At 43.6% G+C, this 21,795-nt stretch overlaps 1 protein-coding gene across 1 annotated transcript; it reads left to right on the top strand.

The window, feature by feature from the left end:
- The first annotated feature begins 8,446 nt into the window (after window positions 1-8,446).
- On the top strand, window positions 8,447-16,556 carry LOC8030484 (carboxypeptidase N subunit 2). Its single transcript, XM_029993427.4, has 3 exons — window positions 8,447-9,133; window positions 13,743-13,894; window positions 16,220-16,556. The coding sequence occupies exons 1-3, from the start codon at window positions 8,448-8,450 to the stop codon at window positions 16,372-16,374; spliced, it is 993 nt and encodes a 330-aa protein (XP_029849287.2). The 5' UTR covers window position 8,447; the 3' UTR covers window positions 16,375-16,556.
- Window positions 16,557-21,795: the final 5,239 nt, after the last annotated feature.

Here is a 21,795-nt window from a genome sequence, read left to right as displayed (position 1 = left end):
TGCCAGATTAAAATGAATGTATGTTTTATTTAGACATGAGAAGAGCAGCACACAAGGACGAAAACACAGAGAAAGACACACTCAAGCGCCTTGTGTGTCTTACTCTAATGTATTTACTCGAAGTATACCCTCGATTTTCCCTGGAAAATCAACGAACACCACACACACAAAGAAAAGATAAAAATCAAGAACCTTATTTCAAGTGCCCAAACGCGAACAAGAACATCAACATAATATATGTGACTACGGTCACCTGCAGTTGCGTCCACGGTCGCAGGCCCCGTCCGGTACTCTCGACAAAATCACCCTTCAACGTTGGCGCAGTAGGAAAGAAATATATTCAATCAACTTCAAATAATGCAAACTTGAGCCATCTGACATGCCTACTGAAAGATCAGCTTTTAAAAATGCCTGATCACACGCAAAAAAAAAAAAAAAGCCAAGACAACAATATACTTGTTAGTCTCTCTGCCGGCGATAACTTAATGACCTCATTCAGTAATATACTACTATTAACGTTTGCGAAGAACACGAATAATTTCTAACTGCCTAATGTCGAACTTCGGCAAATATGTAAATTTTTTTGCCGAAGTTATTTGCCAGATTAAAATTTAAAATTGAATGTATGTTTTATTTAGACATGAGAAGGACACAGGGACGAAAACGCAAAAAAAGGGAACACCGAAAAAGACGCACTCAAGCGCCTTGTGTGTCTTACAGTGGTGGTCCAGCCATTTTAGGTTTTGGAGCAATTTTTGGAGCAAGAAAAACACAATTTTGGAGCAATTCGTATCACATAAACTCCCCTTTTGGAGCAGGGAAAAGCTCGTTTTGGAGCACCTTGGTATCAGGAAAACCAAACATTTTGGAGCAGCATGAACATAGAGCAGTTCTGTGCCATGTCTTTATTATTATATATATATTACGGCTGCCGAAAGTCGGAAACTATAGCGATTTATTAAACATGTTTGTAAGCTCTATTCTGAGTTCGCACGCAGTGCGACAGTATGACAACCAAGGGGTGACCAATCGTTTACGGCATTTGACATGAAAAGGAACACGCAACAATTCGCAACAAGGAAATCAAGCAACGACCACGCGATCGAAAAGAGTACCACGTTCGGTATTGATGCCGCTGGTCTGCCGGTGAACGAGCGTCCGAGCAAATTTCTACTATGGGGTCTGTAACTTAAAACGCGCATGCAGAAAAAAAAAAAAAACTATTCACGTTGGCTCCTCTTTAAGAGGACTTAGTAGTGGCGATGCAGAAATGAACAGCCACAACGCCGCATATCAAAACGGTCGCAACAAAACAATAATGCGCAATAATGCCACTGGGCTGGAAACCTGAATTGGATTGTGATGGCTGTGGTAACGGCTCTACCCTTTATATCGGGCGGCAGCTTGCACCTGCTTGCACCACCTAGAGCACTATATAGCTCTATAGTGCTCTAGCACCACCTAGCCTAGAAAATAAAACTCCCCCGGGTTGCCAGCCGAAAACGCCATTCTTCCAAAAAAGGATTCGTTCACGGACCGACTAGCCCTTTTTGGCGCAGTTTGGCGCGGTTTGGCGCAGTTTGGCGCAATTTGTGTCCTTAGGCGCAGCAAGGCGCAGGTAAAGGAGAATTTATCAAAATGGCGCAATTGGCGCAGCTGGACCACCCCTGGTCTTACTCTAATTCAGCACACACACAAAATCAACATAAATATCAAGAGCCCCATTTCAAGTGTACAAATGGGAACGAGAAAATCGAAACAAAAAATCGGACTACGCTTACCTGCAGTAAACAGTGTTAAGAACTGTCACAAGATGAGTCCAAGGTAGCAGGCATCCAGTAGCAGGCATCTCCCATGCATGCGCGAAGAATGACGTGTCATACGAGGAGACCAATGAGCGAACTCGTTTGCGCCTTCCCGCAGCCAATCGCAGCACCCAGGCTTTGGCAGTGCCCAAACAGCTGCACCCCCTGGGGGAGGTAATACTTACCTCGTTGGTACCCCTTCGCGGCGAGCTAAACCTCATAGCAACGCGTTCTTAGTGTCTGCTGCGCCTGAGGAGGTAACAAGCGGAGCGCATACCCCCTGGCCGGGTGGCAGGTGGTAAAGGCGGTCTGTTACCTCCTTTTAGTTGCCTTTTTTCTGAGAGTGCAGGTCACTCTTCAGCTTGACTGACCACGGAGGCTTCAGAAGCCCGAAGTCCATTGAGACGCTGCAACGACAATAGCGCTCGCATTCGCTCGTACTTTATGCCGGGACTTCTGGCACCAACCCCAAGGATCGCGATATCTGACATGACACTCCGGCTTTTGTGGCGTCCTTTGTCGCCACTTTGAGGCCACGTTTGAAGTATGGGAGGGGTAGGACGCTAAACACACCAGTCGAAGACGCGTTCCAGGCAACGCTCGAATAGGGCTAAGGTAGAGTTATTTTAATAAAGTTATTCTAGAGGTTCAGCTGGCGCTAGTGTGCTGTTGCAAATTGAAGCAGACAAATCCAGTCAAAGATTGACTTCCGTTAATGCATTACTATGAAAAAAAGGGGCCTATGTTTGCTGGGAGTTTGGTTATAAAAGCAAATATTACGAATCATTATAATCTAGTAAATAGCTTCAAAATTTCTCAATCATGTAACTGAAAATATTTGTCAGTCAGTGTTTTTATTTGAAAATGAATGGCATTAAACACAGTTCTAGCAGAGCTTTAAACACGCATTTATGTTCGCTCTTGGACACTGTTAGCGCGAACACGGCATCGGGGCTTTTCTGCAGAGGGTATTTACGGGACAAACAAATGAAAGATCGTATGGAAAAACAAGAGATAGCGCGAAAACTACTCAGTAACACTGGATATCTAATTTCCTGTGCATGCATCCGATGCAATTAAGGTGAAAGCCGAGTAATTATGGTCAGATTTACAATAAATAGGCATTTTATTATTCTTTTTGCTCATACATATGTGCGAAGATGCTTGTTCTCCTGTTCACAACATCACCCGCAGGTTTGAAACGTTAGAAAATAGAGATACGCTAAGAAACAGGTGCCGGGTAAAAACTGCCCCTCATAGGAAATAATAGGAAGAGACATCTTTCATGCCCACATACTTATTTATTCACCTTGTGTGTGTTTTTAACGGCTCGCAAAGTTGCACGACCGGGTCATGCATTTTCTTATAATGACATAACTGCCATATAACTATAAGCAATATATTAGCGTCATCGGAATGATGACCAACTTTGAACATACACTAAATTAATTTCAGTTATCATTTTGCTTACAACAGTCGCTTGTTTTTTGGTCTGCTCTTTTATATTTGCTGTGAAACACAGGTTTGGGACTTAAAAATAACGAAGTTTAACATCGTTTTCCAATCAAGGCAAACGCTATAAATGAGGCAACTACACTTGTACAATGATAATAAAATTACATACTATTCGTTACGACCTAAATAATAAATGTGATCCATCTTATTCTTCGTGAAGAGATAAAATGTAGGAACGTTTTCCGATTGGAACGCATAGGGTCACCGCAAAAGTAGACTGGTTGCTGTCTGCTTCAATTTGCATGCCAGGAAGTTGCGTAGACACCAGCGCCAGTTCAACCTCTAGCGTACATTATAATAACTCTATGACCGCAAGCAAGTCGACCAAGACGCGTCTCCCTGCGAATGAGAGTGGAGGCACGACAAAAAAGTGAGAGGGATTGATCACGCGTGCCAGTAAGCTCCGCTCCTGGCATTGTCTTTAGCGGGTAAACAACATACAGGTCGTGAGGTTTTTTGTGGATCCACCGGCGATGATGTGATGATGTTGATGATGTGTGTGTGTGTGTGTGTGGGGGGGGGGTGATGAGAAGAGGAAAGGTGCAGGCCTTGTCTTCTATACTCACTCAATGAGTGAGAGCAGCAGGACGTGTTTTTGAACGCCCGGCCTCCAATACGGGCTCGCCGCCTTCCGTCGTGCTTTTGCCGAAACACTGTCGAAGGTAAAAAGCTCGCACTAGAAACGGAACACTGAAACTCCTCTTTGACGCCCTCACTCTCATATTGTCACTGACTAATGGGGGTAGTGAACGGACTGACTTCGGGTTCAGTGTTAGCAGCTTACTGGCGATGTTGATTAAAATGTTACAACACCCAATTTCGTCTGCAGTACAAGTATTCATATACTAAAATATTTATTCAAACATAGTATTTTTGTTTGTTAAATCTCTGACAAAACGTCAGGGCTGGATAGCCGAAAGATTTAAAAATAAATTATACGAGGGAGGTTTCGCGAGACCTTTGCAGTTATCAATTAACTTTTTTTTAGAAACCACTCTCTGGCCCTGAGACAGTTCTTAAATTTATCCTAAACAGGCCGACCTCCGAAATCTTTTGACCTTTCCGTTTTTAATTTTTAAATCCAGACGAGGGAACCAGGGCCACTGCGACGTAAAACCTAGTAAAAGAATGAGAGGACGTCTAAGGGGGGTGTCCTCTGAATTACAGATAAGCGCTACTCGAGTTGTGGTCCTCGCAAGCGTCATCCTCTTAACATTAAAACTCAGAAAAGGTGAAGCTGCCGCTTTGACGTTTAATATTTGTACAAAGAACTGAACTGACCTGAATCTAAGAACCTAAGGCAATATCTTTCAGCAACTTTACATCGCAACACCAGCAACACGGGCCGCTCACGTTCACAAGCAGCAACAAAATTGCTACAATTTGCCATCATCATCATTAAATTTTAATTGGCTTGCACTGTTTATACGCGCAGTTAACTGCTATAAACGTGTTCTTGCAACTTTAAAGAGCGTTGAAAAAGAAACTGATCTATCTGAAACGGGTTATTCCCACCAACAATCCGTTTCAAATCAGAACAGTGTCAGTAGTTGGCGTCATCACCGCCACAGGGGTGTCACGGGTAAATATCGCGTCCCTGATTGGCTGCTGCCGCTTCAAACGTCTCTAAATTGTACGAGTTGCTCGTCTGTATTGAGCCGGACCCGGTTCGAGCAATTGGTGTCAACCCTCCAACAACACAGAATTTGCTGGGAATGTTGCCCGGTTCGCGAAGCGGGCCTTAGGCGCAGTTGCTGAGCGCAGAGATGATGCGTACAAAATTGCAAACTGGCTGAAACTAGCGGCGTAGTTGAATTCCCCGAAAAATAAAATCGTTTCCCTATCCGACCCCAATTCTAGCATGTCGATGTTGAAAGCTTTTCAACCCCGCTTTCGACTAGTTTTAGTGATAGAATTAGAACCCATAAGGTTAATGATGTCAGGCGACCTGGTTTAGGTTAACTAAATACCAAGAAATACATACCAAAACAGTTGTGGCTGTAAAAGAGATTCACAGGAAACTCATGATGCAACAGCTGACACATGTTATTGGTAGATTTAAATACTAGGAAAATACTGGCAAAGTTTAAGGAAATGCTTCGATCCGGTTAACTTAGCCGAAGCTACTTTGTTTTATTTCTTTCAAGATGGGTTTAAATTTTGTTATTACTTCTTTACGGCTTACTTTACGCCTTCCTAAAATATAAAATGATGACATCAATACCTGACCCCTGGTGCTTTAAGCCCAGTGAAGAATAATGCTAGTCGCTATACCACAAATCAGCTACCGCAGCGGAACTCCGACTGGAGCTGGAGAAGTCCCGCCCGAGGCGCTTTGAGCGTTGTGGCGATTTGGAAACCGCGGGTTCTTGAGAACGACCCATCTCTTTATCGAAGAGGTAGTCGCAGGGTGTTCCTCGTCATGCCTGCACTTAAAGGATTACTCTGGATCTATACTGATTACCATCGCGCTTTCTAGTGTTTCATCGAGATCGAGAGTACACGTCTAAATGGTATGTTAGTAAGGTTCTTGATAGGTGGTTCCTCCTCGATGGTGTGGAGGAGGATGGCTTGCGTTGGACGGTGGCGGTGGTGTAGCGGTTCGGGCCAGATAACTGTTTACGCAAATACTTCTTTGCAACAGTTTAATAAAGACAATTTAACATACGGGATACAGGAATACAAACATCGACAACCCGAGCCCCGGACTTGGCCGCCGTTAGAGAGCGGGCTCCTTTCTCTCCAACGGTACCGAACCAAAGACGCCCTGCTTTGCCTCGCCTGTGCTCCTATCGAGAGCAGCCTGTCCCTCTTTCCCATCTTCCCGTGGAGGTCAACATTCTCATCCGGCGCTCCGAGCCCAGGGCCAGACGGCGCCAGGCGTAGGAGGCGCAGACGAGTCGGGCCCCCCAGACCCGCCCAATCACGCCTGGCACTCGGAACACCGGCTAGAAAGACAGGTGCCGACAGACGAAGCACAGCGCCCGGGACATTTCCAGGAAAGCAACCGGCACTTGTCAATGGGAAGGACAAACGACTTTCCAAGCAAACCACCCCAAGCGGTGGCACTAGTCGACCACCAGAGAAAAACACTTAACCGCGGAGCCTCCCCAGCTGCAGGCAGCCGAACGGGGCGCGGGACGCGCCGCGGCCCGCCGCGCCAGGGCCTTTTCCCGAGTAACGGGACACCCGCACCGCAAAGGAAGCTCCCCGACCCGCGCACAAACTTCTCCCTTCCAGAGGTCGTAAACATCCCCAAGTGAACCCCGCACGTCTCCCCCAAAATCGTTCGCGCAGGGCCTCCAGACGAAGTAGAGTAACAAAAAAAAAAAAAAGGTTCCGGAACCTTACAGGTGTGTTGTCTAATGCCTCTGAGAGAAAAGAAAAGAAGAAACACTTTAGTCAACAGCGCTTTAAAATGCGGAAATGCTGGCACTCTCATGTGTACAACCCTTGACGATGGGACTCGAGTGCTGAAGATTCATGATAAAAGGTGCACCACGTTGCCGGAACTTAGCAACCTCAACAATAGTGCAAAACGATGTCTAGATGTGTCCTTAGCTTGCAGAGAACAAACGACGTTGTGGCCTGATGCTCCTCGGATACTAATGACGCCGTGAGACGATGGGCCTGTTATCACCCCAGTTGTGTAAAAATGTGACTTGGTTCGGTGCTGTCGTGCAGAGTGTTGGCGCCGCATGGTTAATGCTGGACGTCAATAAACACGAGCTGTTTTTGATAGCCATGTTGTTGGAGAAAATTCAGCGCCTCACGCGGGTTTTCCTCAGCTCCCGATGCGTTCTGCTAGGTAGCTCGTACGTCCAACGACTGTACGACACCAGTTAGCTGAGATACTGTAGGTGGACACTTTATATAGCCCCGTGGACTGCAACTGAGTACGAAATGAGTAACTAGAGAGGTGTTAGTGTGCTTCAAAATTAGCAGTTGTAGCATCTTCCAGCTATTTGATGTTAATTAATTAGCCGGTAATGGCACGTTGCACAATACACACTTGACCTTTGCCGTTTTCCAGTTGGATAGAATAGAAACAGGCTGTAATGATGGCTCAGAGTTTATGAAAATATATTTTGAGACGTTCCGCGTATACCTTCAAAAAATAGTTTGGAAGATTATCGAGTGTCTTTGACTTAAAATGCTTACAAAAGACAAAAAAAAAAGAAAAAAAGAACTTCATAAAACGAAATAACTTCATCAGACGGCTGAATGTTAGCTCTTGTATTGATGATATATTGATGATATATTATTATACCAAAAATGAATTGTGAAAAATAACATATTGAATTATTATTAACTACCCTTTCAACCCATATGTCATCATTATTCATCTTGGAAATCTCATTTTTCGTTGGGGGCGGTATAATCGAGGTTCTTTCGACGAAGTTCGTTAAAAGCTAGTGGTTTTGATGTTATAAAGTTTGTGTATATAACTTTTTTATAGTTCCTATCATCGAATACCTTGCTACGACGGTAGATTTCTGCTCATTTACGCCTCCTTATTTCTCTTTTTTTTTTTCTAACCCTGAAACCTACCACATTTTCTCTATTAGTTTGCACTTTTAAATAACAACCGCCAAATATGAAATAAAACAGGGCATATTTCTATGAAAAAACAGTGAGTGTGCAGGCGAGCTGGTGGATGTTGATCATAATGTAGAAAATTCGAGACTGGTAAACGCAGGGAAACGGTGTCGAAGAAGAAAGCCAGGGGGAAAGACCGAGACGTTCTTTAATTTCCCCTGTCTTTCTTCTTCGACCAAATTTGCCTGCTTTTACCCGTCTTGGGTTTTCTACATTATGATCAGCATACTTTTATGTAGCTCGTGCTTTAATAGGGACTACAGCAACGCTTATCGCGACCCTCGTCGAAATTCGCATAAACTCGCATGTTACACGATGCTCGTTTATCAAAGTCGCTTTTTAACAAACATTATCTTAACTAACATCCGCCAAATATGACATCAAAACAGGACATGCTTTAATGCAGCTCGTTCTTTAGTCGGAACCACAGCGGTGCTTATCGCGACCCTCGTCGAAACCCGCATGTTACACGATCCTCGTTTATCAGAGTCGCTTTTTAGGTCCAGAGGACCTCGTCTCGTGCTTATTATGAATCGCCGGCGAAGCGGTCGCGTCTTTCCGGCTTCAGCTGCCAGCGCAAAGATGTTCTCGGCACTTTTTTTCAAGTTGTCCTTCCTGCTCCTCATCGCAAGCATTGTCCTTTCTTCGCCAGTGTGCTACGACCAGGAATCGTCTCACAAGTACAGGTGCCTGAACTTCACCAGCCCCGACGACTTTTCCGAGCACGTGAAACGGCCCATACTGCACCAGGATTTGACCTTCATCGTCAGGAACAGCCGTCTGAGCCATCTTCCCGCTCGAGCCTTCGCCGGCGCAAACGTCTCCGTCTTGGAATTCGACAACGTTCACCTGGAATCGTTCGCGCTGCAAGATGAAAACCCTTTCGCTGGGCTCGAAACGACCCTTCGCAAGGTCATTTTCAGTGAGGGCAGCACAGTCCCGGAAAATTGGGGCCTCTTCGCGAATATGTTGAGGTTAGTGACGGTGAGGTTGTCCGAAATCTCGAACCTGAATCTGACGAGTGGCTTCAACCAACTTCCGAAGAGTGTCAGAGTGATCACCGTCGCCTTCTCGACCATTGGCTACGTGGACGAGCACTGGGTGTCTGAGCTGGAGAACCTCGAGGCAGTCGGCATTCGGCACTGCAACCTGCTGACGTTTTCGAGGTCCATGCTGCCCAAGCCGGCGCTCAATCTGTGGAGGCTTGACTTGTAGTGAGTATATAGGCGACGTGCAGCGACCACAGATTCCGTGTGAAACCTTCCCTTAATATCAGTGTGTATATAAATCCATCTACGGAGTACACACAATTCTAATCACTGTCATTTTAAAAACGTGTTCAATCGAACACATAATTTACCACAATAAATGAAGAAACCAGGAGTCGTGAACCGATGCAGAAAACAATAACATATTTATTACAGAAAGGCGAGATAGCAACGAAACGTTTTACAAACGATCCTGTTCACAATGCAAAATGGAAATCTGACATTCAGCGGGATATCATTCAACGAGAAACTACGACCAAATAGAACATCACAGAAATTAAAAACTTTCGCACCTATATACTATGCAGTCGTTCAAAAAGTTTTAATAGAATTGTAAAAATTGGACTAGAGCTTCATCTTTTTTCGCCTTTTTTAATTAGAAGAAAAGAAACAGGAAAGGGGGGGGGGGGGGGCCGCATATATGGCTTTCTGCGTTTTAGCGATTGTCATCCTGTCCGGTCACGAAAGTTCATTAAGACTCCGACAAAGCGTAGAGTATTTGACTTTGAGTTATTTTTCACTGTATATTTGTTTAACATACAGTGTGTCCCCAAAATATTTACGGGGTTATTTACCACAGAAATTTCTTCGTCGAAATGTAACGCTTCCGGTCCGAACTTGATACCCAAATTTTATAACAACCATTAATTTTCGAAAACTTTGAACTGGAAAGTAGTGGTCTATGGATCCCTGTAATACTTGTAGCTTAATGGTGCCACTTAACGAAAGCGGGTGATTAGCGGGCCTCGTGTTCCCATTGAAATGTTTAGAAAATCACATAACTTTTGAATAAGAAGTCTTGAAACTTTGGCATCTGGTGCGGACCGTTAGCGCTAGATTTGGGCGGAGAATGATCATTCGGCAATGCGTAGATTATTTCAGAGATAAAAAACAAAAACAAAACCAAAAAACGTGCAATGTTTTTTGTTTTTTTTTTTTGGGGGGGGGGGGGAGGGGGGCATTGTTGATTAGATTTTATGATTAAAACAAAACAGAAACCTTGCTCTGAGTTTTTTTTCCCCTTATTCCTGGGGCTAAGTTAAATGTCATGGGTGTCCCTGGCAACGAGGTGAATTTTCTGAATTGGTTAGCTTATTAACCAAAACGCTTTCGTTAACTTAAAAATATGTCTAGGCCCATACTGTAGTTGGACAACTGACACTCGACGCCTTTATAGTCTAGTAGTGACGTGAAATAAAACTAGAAATAGTGGGCGCTACAAGACGAGAAACGTCAGCCGCGTAGATTGCTCAGAACCCAAGCCCAGCCTCCGAAAGCGCGTCCGTGACGTCGATCCCTTCGCTCTGCGCTTGTGTCACACCAGTGCGTTTTAGTAGGGCATATGCGAACGAGCGCAAGCACTGTGTGTTTGTTCCACACTGCGCGTGCGCGGAGTCCAATCTGCGGTCTTGGATTGGCGCAAGGCGACGACGCGCAACGCTAACGCAAACACACAGCGCTCGCTTTCGCTCCTGTGCGCAGTACTAAAAGTCTCTGCTGATCACGCTACTTGCGTCGCGGACATTTGGGTTGTGAAGCACGCGCAGAGCGGAGGGATTCACGTCACGGATGCGTTTCGGAGGCTCGGTTTTTGGCTTCGATCCTTTTAAGTTTCAGATATTTCTCGCCCCGTAGCGCCCTTTACGAATATTTTAATACAAATTTCAAGTCACGGCAGGACAATATTAAGGTCAAGCGTTAAGTTAATGAAAACATTTTGGTTAATTAATTAAGAAACTCAATAATCCCCAACAACCCCAGGGCTAAAAAAACCCCTACTGCAATTACCTTATTTTTTTCATAAAATTCTGGTTCCTCTATGAAAGCCCTTTAAGGGGTATATATACTATTTAGGAAGACAACTCAAAGAATAGACAGCACGAAAAATCGACACAGGAGTGGCCTCATTGGCGTGACAGTGGCTACGTGACGTGTTTTTGAGACACCGTCCTCTAAGTTTTGGTGGGCAATCTCTCAACCCACAGATTTCGCGCATTTCATTCGCTTGGCACACCTTGAATTTTGGTGACCATGGCAAGAGCGTCACTGAGGCAACAGGGCTCCCATACAAAAATGGTCTATGGTCGTCTATGGAAAATTATATGGCAGGCTATCATTTACTATGGCCCTCTATGGTCGGCCGTAGAAATCCATAAAGACAGCTACCGCCAGCTAAAGAAAAATCTATGGCCCTCCATCTAAAAACTGCGATCCAATACATTTTCTTTCCCCGCCTATAGAAAATTCTATCGCCGCAAGTCTAAAGACTGGGAACCAAAAAATTGTCTTTAGGCGTCTATAAAATCTTTTATGATCCTCAGTCTAAAGACAGGGAACCAATAAAATGTTTTTCGACGCCTGTAGAAAATTATATGGCCCCATGTCTAAAGACAGCGAACCGATAAATGTTTTTTACTCGTCTATAGAAAAATTTATGACCCCGATTCTAAAGACTAAGAGCCAATAAATTTTCTTTCCACGCCCATAGAAAATTCCTACTGGCGCTTACTTTTTAGTAAAAATACTCCACGTTATAAAATTAAATCAATACTAAAGTTCTGTAATGCCGGTGACAAACTATGACCAAAGATATGTTCTCTGCTGTTGCAACGAATTGTGAAAACCAGTAATATGGTCTGTTTGAAAAATACTTGTGCAACAATTAAAATTAATTATTACCCCCTCAAAAGTGAAAATAAATTACACTGGCGCCGAACACTGCAATCAAGCACTAGTTCGGTTGCAATCTTCAGCGACAGTGTACTGCCCGCCATCGCTGCATTGTCAACGTGATTCATTAAACTTTCTAAAAAGAAAATTAATGATTTTTAGTTAATTAGCCTAATCATCCTACATTTGCTTTTTCAGGGTGTTGAATTAAGAGATGGGGGCTATTCCACGAGATAGTTCAAATAATGTATTAAGCACGAGTAATATTTGCTCCGCCTCTCCGTGTTTTTGCGACAAATGATGGGTCACCGGCAAAATCGGATTAAAAAATTCGACTGAAAAAATTACAGCTAGTGCGATCATAGCGTATGTTCGCACTAGAGGGGTGTCGCTTCGTTGTTATGTGGGGTAGTGTTCTGCTTGTTTTCTGTCTACTCTGTGCATGTATATCTACCATGTAGCGTTCACAAGTCGAGGGAACTTGAAATATTTTTTTAGAGTTTGCTGGCTAAAGAGAGCCATAGGGTAAGCCATAGAGAAATCTTTAGCCAACCATTAGACACGTTAGACACGTTAAAGAGCGCTATGGCTGGACAGCGATATGGCCATAAAAAAAGCTAAAGAGGCCCATAAAGGCGATCATAAAAATGCTAAAGACGGCTAGAAAACTAAAGCCGACCATACAAAGAATTTTCTATAGCCGACCATAGGTCATTTTTGTATGGGGGGCTCCCCCGCGTGAAGGGCACCTCGATCCAATTAGACGTCATAAGCGATCGTGGGGTCATAACAACAGCCAATAGCGTTTTTGTCTGAAGTCACTATGTGATTATCGGCGCACAAACGATTCAGTCGAAATTTAGCAACCCAGAAACACATTTTACGTACGACAATTTCGTGAACTCTGAGCAAAGTTCTACTAGATTAATCATTTCATGTTAGTGTAACCTCATTGACAGTTCCTAAATTTTTTTATATGAAAATGGCACGAAGCAAAATTGGCTTTTTGAAGTCTAACAACTGCCACAGTCTATTTTGATGACTTGTACATAAATATTGACTAGAGTCTGTCAGCAAAAGCAAAATTTCGAAAGTTGATTAATAAAATTCAGACACTTATCTCCTTAATTTACACGTTACACTCTTATTGCTATGAAGTCTACAGTAGCAGATCGTTAAAGGAAAAACTTTATTCTTCTATGTTTTGTTTTCCAAATTTGTGTCGGATTAGACACTAACACCATTCATTAATGCTTTAGTATATAAAATGCTTAACTGTAATTGAAACATAATTTTTCTCAAGGACGTGAGATTTCTACGAGTGCCGTTTTCACCATGATTTATCAAGTTCAGCGGACCAAGATTTTAAGGCCTAGTTCTTTTTCCGTGTGGAAATTAGACCAACAAATTTGTTATTAGAGCCATCGGCTGACGTGTTGGCAGACGATCGCTGTTGTTAGGGCCAATGGCGGACATGTTCGCAGACGGCTTGTGACGCCATCTTCTGAGGGGCACAGCGAGCAAGCTGCGCACACTGTAGTCTGCTGGCTGCACTCATCGGAGATGGTGCCACAAGTTACATTCATCTTTAACCCGGTCGTCTGCAAACACGTCCGCCGTTGGACCTGGCGACAATGGACGTGTTCTCTTTTGTCTGGAAAGTGTTTTGGTCGTAGTTTTTACAGAAAGAATACTACGTCCGGAAATTTCACAAGTTAAAATCCGATATCCATATGCCTATTCGGTGAAAATGTGATTTCCATGTGCACGTGCCGAGTGTTCCGGTTTCTCTTAGGAAACAAGTTGGTCACATTACAAATTAAACTGAATTGATTGTGGAAATATAGGCTTCCAAATATTCATTCTTTTCTTTTTCTGAGTGTAGCAAAAACAACCTGACATCGCTGCCCAGAGATTTTACCGCTGAAATGCCCGCTCTCACGTCTCTGACCTTCGAGAACAACAAGATCACCACTTTCGATGAAGAGTGCCTTGCTCCACTGGCCAAGAATCAGTCCAACCGTGTGCGCTTTGGTGGTAAGAAAAATCCTTATAATATTAAAAAAATATATATTTATTTTATTAAAATATTTACTTGATAGCGTCGTCATGACGATAATCAATGTACATAATCAATGAACCTATCAGATACAATTTATCATGTTTTTCAAATCTTTCGTATGGCTCGGTTTCTGCGTTTTCTGTATTGATTTCAGAATGAAGTCGGCTAGGCGTTTTCAGAGTTTAATTTGTTGAAAAAAAAAAAAAAAGATTTTTTTCGGTGCCTTAGTTTAGTTCATTATAATTTCGGAGATTCTAAGCGTTTTGGAGCCGCATAGCGTCGAGTTTTTAATAACAATGATGCCCGAAAAAGTATACAGAAGTAAACGGAGTGAGAATAATTTTTACCGGCAAAAGTAATGCAACACTTGAAGCGAGATCGATCGTTTTTCTAGAGTTGTTTAATTAAATACGTGTCTAATTGCATTTCCACGGATAGAGATGGTATGAGGTTCCTTCCAGCGTACTGCGCGTGATATCGAGAACACCCTTTCAAACGAGGTAATAACCGGGAGAATTGTGACTTAGTTGTACCTCATACGTCCTATAAATACTAATAACGATAAGACCTGTTTGAATCCATTTTTCAGTTTCAGCGATAGCTGCGACACCTTATCGGATTCTAATGTATTCTTCTACTGACGTATAAGCTCGACCTTTTGTCTCTGTGCAGTGGCAAGTCTAGCTTTGTGTTCCGCCTTTTCTGCCGCGATCGGCACCTTATTTGAGGAGTCATCGCCAGTGTCTTCTCGCAATGTGACATTGGCGATGTCGCACTCCTAAATTCGCACTTGAATTTCGATCCACCAATCAAACTCTCATATTCGTAATTGCGTCTTATGAAGAACGCAGCGGACGCTAACTCCAGTATCGGCCTTCCAGTCAGTTGTTTTATGATGCAAATCAACTGGGCACATGCTGTGTGTGTACATGACGTCACGTGACGGTATGCTACTCTGACGTCACTTGGAGTGACTTTGTGACGTAGCGTAGAGTCACGAAATCACGTCACATCGCATGACATTATAAATTTGTGACGTCACGTGACGTCACGGTTTCACGTGACGTCACGATGTCACGTGACGTTACTGGAGTCTGGCGTCCCGTAACGTGACGTGACTCCGTGGTGGCGCGTCACTGCATATGCAGATGTCATGACGTAACGCTATGCAATGTATTCACCTGACATTGCGACGTCACGTGACACTTACTTCACATAAAGTGACGTAACGCGACACTTCGACATCCCATCACGTCACCTTACACAATAACGTCACTTGACACGATGACGTCACGTACCACATGAAGTGCATAAAGCGCAAGTACATCCGTACATGAAGCACACCCGGGGATCTGTTGCGACACCGCGCCTCTAGTGGCTGTCGGCTCGAAGCAAATTAAAGTGCTGACCTGACTGAAACTGGATACGCGGTCTGCAATTCTGGCAGGACGCCGCCAGTTGTTGGCGCTACTAGCTGGGGTGCTGCAGGAAGTGGCATGGCTGCTCTCAGCACTCACTTCATAATCAAGATATTTTTTTGACATGATTCGCGATACTTTTATTCTTTTTTTATGGCACCAGCCCTGACGGAGAAGAAATGGCAGAAATAAAAATGCAAACACTTCAATTTGCAAACGTAGAGAGGCCGCTTGGGAAGCCCGAATAGAAAACCTTAAATGTCATTAATAGTGAAGGTCTAGCTAAACCTTAGTTTGTTACAAAATAAGCAAAACAGGCTGTGGCTTCACTCTACAATTCAGAGGAAAAATGGAGCCCCTTGCTATACCACTCATTAAGAATGCATAATTATTTTCAAATCACAGAAGACGAGGATTATCCTTTAACTTCAAACACCACACTCTGCAAAAAAAAATAAATAAATAAATAAATCAACGTTTTATGGGTTTTGCATTGACCCTTCAGGGCACCTTTTTTTGCGGAGCCTTTTTTGCAGTTATTACCTTGCAACAGACATTTCCGTTTTCTAGAACATGGGGACAGAGCCGGCTGCGAGGCCTCGTGCTCTGTATACTCGATTCAAATGCAGGCAACGTGACTAGCTATGTTGGCAATTTAGTCAGATTTGATATTTTGTTATAAAGTGAAAAAACCCTATATTGCCGCCTTGTGTCATGTTGATACATTTTGATACATATCATAATGTAAGCAACGCTACTGATTTGCAATTCTTCAGGTTTCCGGTAGAGGTCTCCGACATTTCTTGCTGGCCCCTTTTAAAAAAAACTGGCTTGTCCCACTTCTTCTTTTGGTCACATATTTAACTGTGTTTCTTCGTGCAGGAAACCCTCTTCACTGCGACTGCAATCTGCGCTTTGTGCTGAGCTATCCGACAAGCTGGCTGAACGCCTATTGCGTGACACCGCTTGCGCTGAAACATCGTCCTCTCAAGAACGTCACTGAAGCACAACTCTGCCCGCCTGACGTGCAGTCGTAATAGAGCAGGCAGCGCTCCGGTGAATTCGTCGCTTATTACGGAGGTTTCGTCAGTAGAATTCGCTTTTACTGTGTTGCAATAAGCGTTTCGATGGGCCGTGTTTGTATGCATGCGGCCGTAGAGCAGCGATTCTGCAGGGGCCTAGTAACATTCTATAAATAAAAAAAAATCCGGAACAACGACCAATGGCTTCGTATTTTCTTGCAACTATAGTGTGTTTCAACATGAGTTATACAGTAGGTGCTCCCCTCCAGTGGGAGCTTTCTACCTCTGCTAACGCTTTGGCGCACACGCGGTCAAACGTCCCGGGAGACAACGAGCGCATTCGAGAGGAGTACTTTCTCTTGTACATATCTGACATTTTTAGCAAACTGCATATCTTCTAGATTGTCTGGAAGAACATACAAAACTTGTTTCGAGGTTTCTTTTTACTTACGGTCTTCTCCGTGTTATAAAAAATTAATAATGAAATAGTTATGATTACTTTCGGTCAGCAAAGTACTCTATTACACTACCTTTGTACCAAACAATAAGGAGACCATCGTAGGTGTTATCATCACCTTATGTCGTGACTATTATTACGCATCAGTTTAAGTGTGTACTAAAATATCTCAAACATAACACCTGCCTATAAGATTTCATGATTGAATATTACGAATTTCTTCACGTATGATCCACTCCCGGTCATAAATTCCGACGGCCACACTTTATATATATATATCTAGGGTGTCCCAAGTCACGTGGCTCGATCTAAAGTGGACCGTAAAAAATCGACGCCTGAACAAAGCAATCTAAGCTCTTCGTCAAAGATCTAGTTCACAGGTTGTTGTTTTTTTTTTTTGTAAAATTATAAAGCGTAGTTCCCTTTCTTTAAAAATAGGGCCGAAAAACTTGCCCTGGTCAACGGCGGACGGTGACGCATACGATCGAGTCGAGTTGCGAAGCGCGTTTGGCGCGTGTATTGATAAATGGCATCTGGAGCAGCGTCCGAAGGTGTAGCCGACCAGCGAAAGAAAGCAGACGATACGCAGACGAAATCTGTTGGCGCCAAAAGCGCCGTCGTCATGGAAACGCGTTTTTTTTTTTTTTTACTTTAAGTTTTGGTTTTTTTGTCCCCATTTTTTTAAACCAGAGGTACTTCACAACAATATTATGATAATTTTAATAAACCATGGTGGTTCCGAGCAGTGTCGATAAGGAGGTAGCGCCATCTATCAATACGAGCGCCAAAGCGCCCTGCCAGTCGACTTGGTCGTCTGGGTCGCCACCCGCCGTTGACCCTGTCAAGTTCCTTGGCCCTTCTTACGTTTTACAAGAAAAAAACCGACCCGTGAAGTACACGTCTCAAGAAAAGTTTAGATTGCTACGTGCAGGCCTCAATTTTTACGGCCCATTTTAGATCGAGCCTGGTGATTTGGGACACCCTATATATATATATCCACGCACTTTATATTGAAGCGGAAAACAAAACACAACCACACAGTTATCGCGCGATTTGTTTTGGGGGGATTGTGCGATAGAGTGCGTCGATAGTATAAAGACGTTGGGAGTAATATTTTCTTGTCACATGTCCCGGAATAATCATGTTGCCTATGTTCATAAAAAGCTATGCAAAGTTGTCGGAATACTGAATAAATGCAGGCACATACTTCCGGTAAATATTAAAAAACTAATTTACAATGCTCTGTTTTACCCTGTGCTCTGCTACTCCCACCTGGTATGGGGTTCGACTACAAAGGGCAACATTAACAAATTACGCCTATTGCAGAAAAAGGCACTCAGGATAATCGAAAATGTTCCGCGTGACTATCATTCCCTTCCTCTTTTCGAAAAACATAAAGTCATTGATATAACCAATTTGTATGCACATAGACTGATAGCTAATTATCAACGATCCGTAAGAGAAAATAATGTCATTTCTTTAGATCTTGGTAATCTAGAAGCAAACGAGTATGTATATCCATCGCGACGTAGGCCCCCCTGGCGTATTCCCTTTTCAAGGACAAATTTTGGTCTACAAAGATATCGCCACCAGTTACCACTTTTATTAAACACCCTGTTTTCCCGTGATATTGAAATGCACTCCGTTAGTCATTATTCCATTCAAGAAGCTTTATAATAAGTAACCACCACTTTTTTGTATACTGTTGATTGCGAAGTTGAATTCTTTTTATGTTTTTCTCGTGTTTATCCTCTGTATATGTGTATGCCTATGTGTGTGTGCACATATTCGTTCTTTTTGTCTGTATGTGCCGGTGCCGCTCTTACCTTGCTCTGGCGCTGGGACTCGTCAAGCTGCAGACCTGCAGCTTTTTTTCCAGCGCCCCTGTCACAAATGTACGGTTTGTGCCAAAAATAAACGAATTTGAATTTGAATTTGAATCTGCAACGCCAGAGTTCTTCCTTTTCAAAACATGCTATACACTAAGATATTTTACACCCTTAATTAAAGGTATAGAAAGGGTGCTCCAGAAATATACACCAAAGGCTACACTCTTCGAACAGGTTTATATCGAACACTATAGCTTTTATAATTGTTTGCATGGAACCCCCTTAATTTTCGAAGGGCGTGGAAAAAGGGGCCACTGAGCAGTGTACTGCGGCGAAGGGACAAACATTCCCGCTTCATACAGCTTTGGAAAAGGTTGCTATAGCATCTATGTGGAATAATTATCGCCTCAGCCAATGCTTTTTACACGAAATAAATTCCTTAAACCTCGAGAATGTTTCTTTTTTAAAATATGTGTGACAAGAAAAGAACAATATACTTGTAACCTTATTAAGTGGCAGTAACCGGGAAATAAGTACCTTTCGATTGTCCAGTTTGTGAAACTGGGGAGCAGTGAACAGTGACAGAAATTAGCCTAATTTTAGAGTGATCAAATCATCGAGTCGAAGATTGTTTCGAAGACAACGAGCGAGTGTACTTTGCTCCGAAGACCAATCCCGCTAAATTTAGCATAAAAACTTTCCAGCTAAAATTTTACCGCAAACCCTTAGCGGGCCATGTTTCTCCGTTAAATTTAGCGGGGAAATTTACATCACGTGACCGCAACACCAATTGTGTTTACCCGCTAAATTTAGCGGGGAAAATGACGTCACGACTTAGGGCCACGTCACCCATCAACAAATTCAGCGGAAGGAGGACAGAAGGAGGAGGAGGGACGAGGAGGGGAGAGGAGGAGGAGGAGAGGATGAGGGTAGGGTACGGAGAAGGAGGGGCATACCCTCCCCTACGTCCCCTCCCCTTGTCCTCCACAAGAGCTGCGCTCTAATTCGGCATTATAGAGAACTGTAAACGTCTTTCACTTTTTTATCTCTAGGCTAGCGGTCGTACTCCACCGGCGAAATGACTCATTAGAGAGTTTTACGGAACCGTTTTTGCACATCCGATACGGTACGGTGGGCCCTCCGGTACAAACTGCGTATATACGAGACTTCTGTGAGAGCGTATGCGCAGAGTTTACCGGAGCGCCCATCGTACAATAGCGAGTTTTAGTAGACCGTGTTTCCCGCTCCGCTGAGCCCCTCCGCTACCCGGAACTCTACAGCCAAGGCCATCGGCGCGCAGGCGCAGTGGCGGTTTCTTCGTAGCGGAGGGCTAGCGGAGCGGGAAACACGGTCTACTAAAACTCCCCAATATCGGATATCCAAAAACGGTTCCCCAAAACTCTTCATTTACTGCGAAGCCAGTATGGTATATTTTGGCGCCAACTAACTTCCTGCGGACTAGACTCTCGGATAACAACACTTACTTGCATACTTACCTCCCGTCTTGGAAAGATAAGGTCGAAATCTGACCAGAGTTTTGAGAACACGCTTTTCAAAAATGAAACGAGTGAACACTGGGAGTTTCGTTTCATTCATACTTTATTTATATAAAGTGCACGCACCATAGCATTAGACAGGACCGACTCGAACGTGGGTATTATATAAAACGACGGCAATAGGCTATGCCTATACTATATCAGCATTCACGTATACGATCAATTTATGAATACAAGCAATTAGAAAGAGACCACAGCAACCTTAAATGTGCGATTATTTTATATTGGTCTGTTTTGAAATCCAGGTAGCACAGGTCCTAAAGAAATCCTGAAGCGTCAGCAGCGTTTTTTCGCACAAAACTAAATATTCGCATTAGAGGATGAAGCACAAAGAATGAGGAATTAAGGGGCAAATACTATACAGCGTGCACACTAACGCTTCGGTCCCACTTTGGACGGTCCGCAAAATTCGCTTTCTCGGAGGTGCGGCGAGGTGGTGCAGGCCTAAAGTTAAAGGGACACTCAAGCGGTTTTTGGAGAAGCTACTTTTTGGTGCGATGGTGTTAAGGAAGTGTCAGTGAATGAGTATCTTCAGTTTTAGAAGGCAGAAACGTCTATTAATCACGCAGGAATAAAATACGTGCGGACTCTTTTCTGTACTTGCGAGGACCAATGAAATTATCGTATGTTTGAAAATTTTGGCGGTCTTTTTAAAGTTTCGCTAAAAAAACAATTTTCAGTTCATTTAATTATGTTGTGCATGATAATTTCCCAAGACGTAAAATATTTCTAGTTTAGAATACGCGATAGCGCAATTATCGTTTCACAAACAAGGGACTACGTTTTCTATTTGCCTTCCTCCGCGGGGGTTGAATTTCCCGTTCCCCAGGGATGCGCGGAAGCGCACGTATCTCCGCGCGTTGCAGGCCGGTCGTTCCGGTCGCGGGCCGGCCGGCTCCTTCTATCCGCAAACGTGGCGTCGGTGGTGATCGTCGGAATGGACGGCCTGATGAAAGCTCATCGTTCCGCGTAAATGCGCTATCCTTGACTGTGAATTTTCGTCGTGTTTCGCTATGATAACCCAGCACGTACTAGAAGGGAACATCCACCTACTCGTGCGGCGATGTCGTGGCGGCACTCTCAAGATAGCAGAAACGCCCGTGCCGTCGTGTTTGTTTACTTCGACTATACAGTGGTGCTTTCTAAGCATTTGTGTCCTCGAACATTGCCCGGATTTCCGATTTGGCGCATTTCATGCGTGTGCTCAAGTTCAAGGTATTACTGGCGCGTACCGTATAAAGGAGACGAATTTTCACGCGTTTTCATCACCGGAGAAAAGTGATTAGTGTTAGCAATCCTGAACGCTCGCAACGTCTATCTGATCACGAAATCATATTTCTACGTTGCTATATCGCTGCTAAGATTACATTGTCTTTTATAATCGTAGAAAAGGCGTGTGGTGATATTTGTACTATTGCAATGTCGTGTATTAGAGTCGTGATCGTCCAAGACGGCGCTGCATCTTTTTATTTTATTTTTTTCATTCGCTGTACCCTGCAAGCCTATCAAGAAAAAATAATAAAGCTTTAGACTAGAAAACTCTCTGTCTATATTCTGTTACGGCATTGAGTAGCAGTTCGTCCCCTTTTTTAGA

This window comes from Ixodes scapularis, unplaced genomic scaffold (genome assembly GCF_016920785.2).
Source record: "Ixodes scapularis isolate PalLabHiFi unplaced genomic scaffold, ASM1692078v2 PGA_scaffold0__279_contigs__length_252992795, whole genome shotgun sequence".
NCBI lineage: Eukaryota > Metazoa > Arthropoda > Arachnida > Ixodida > Ixodidae > Ixodes > Ixodes scapularis.
Note: the sequence above shows the minus strand (reverse complement) of the source record. Positions and strands in the feature narration are given on the sequence as shown.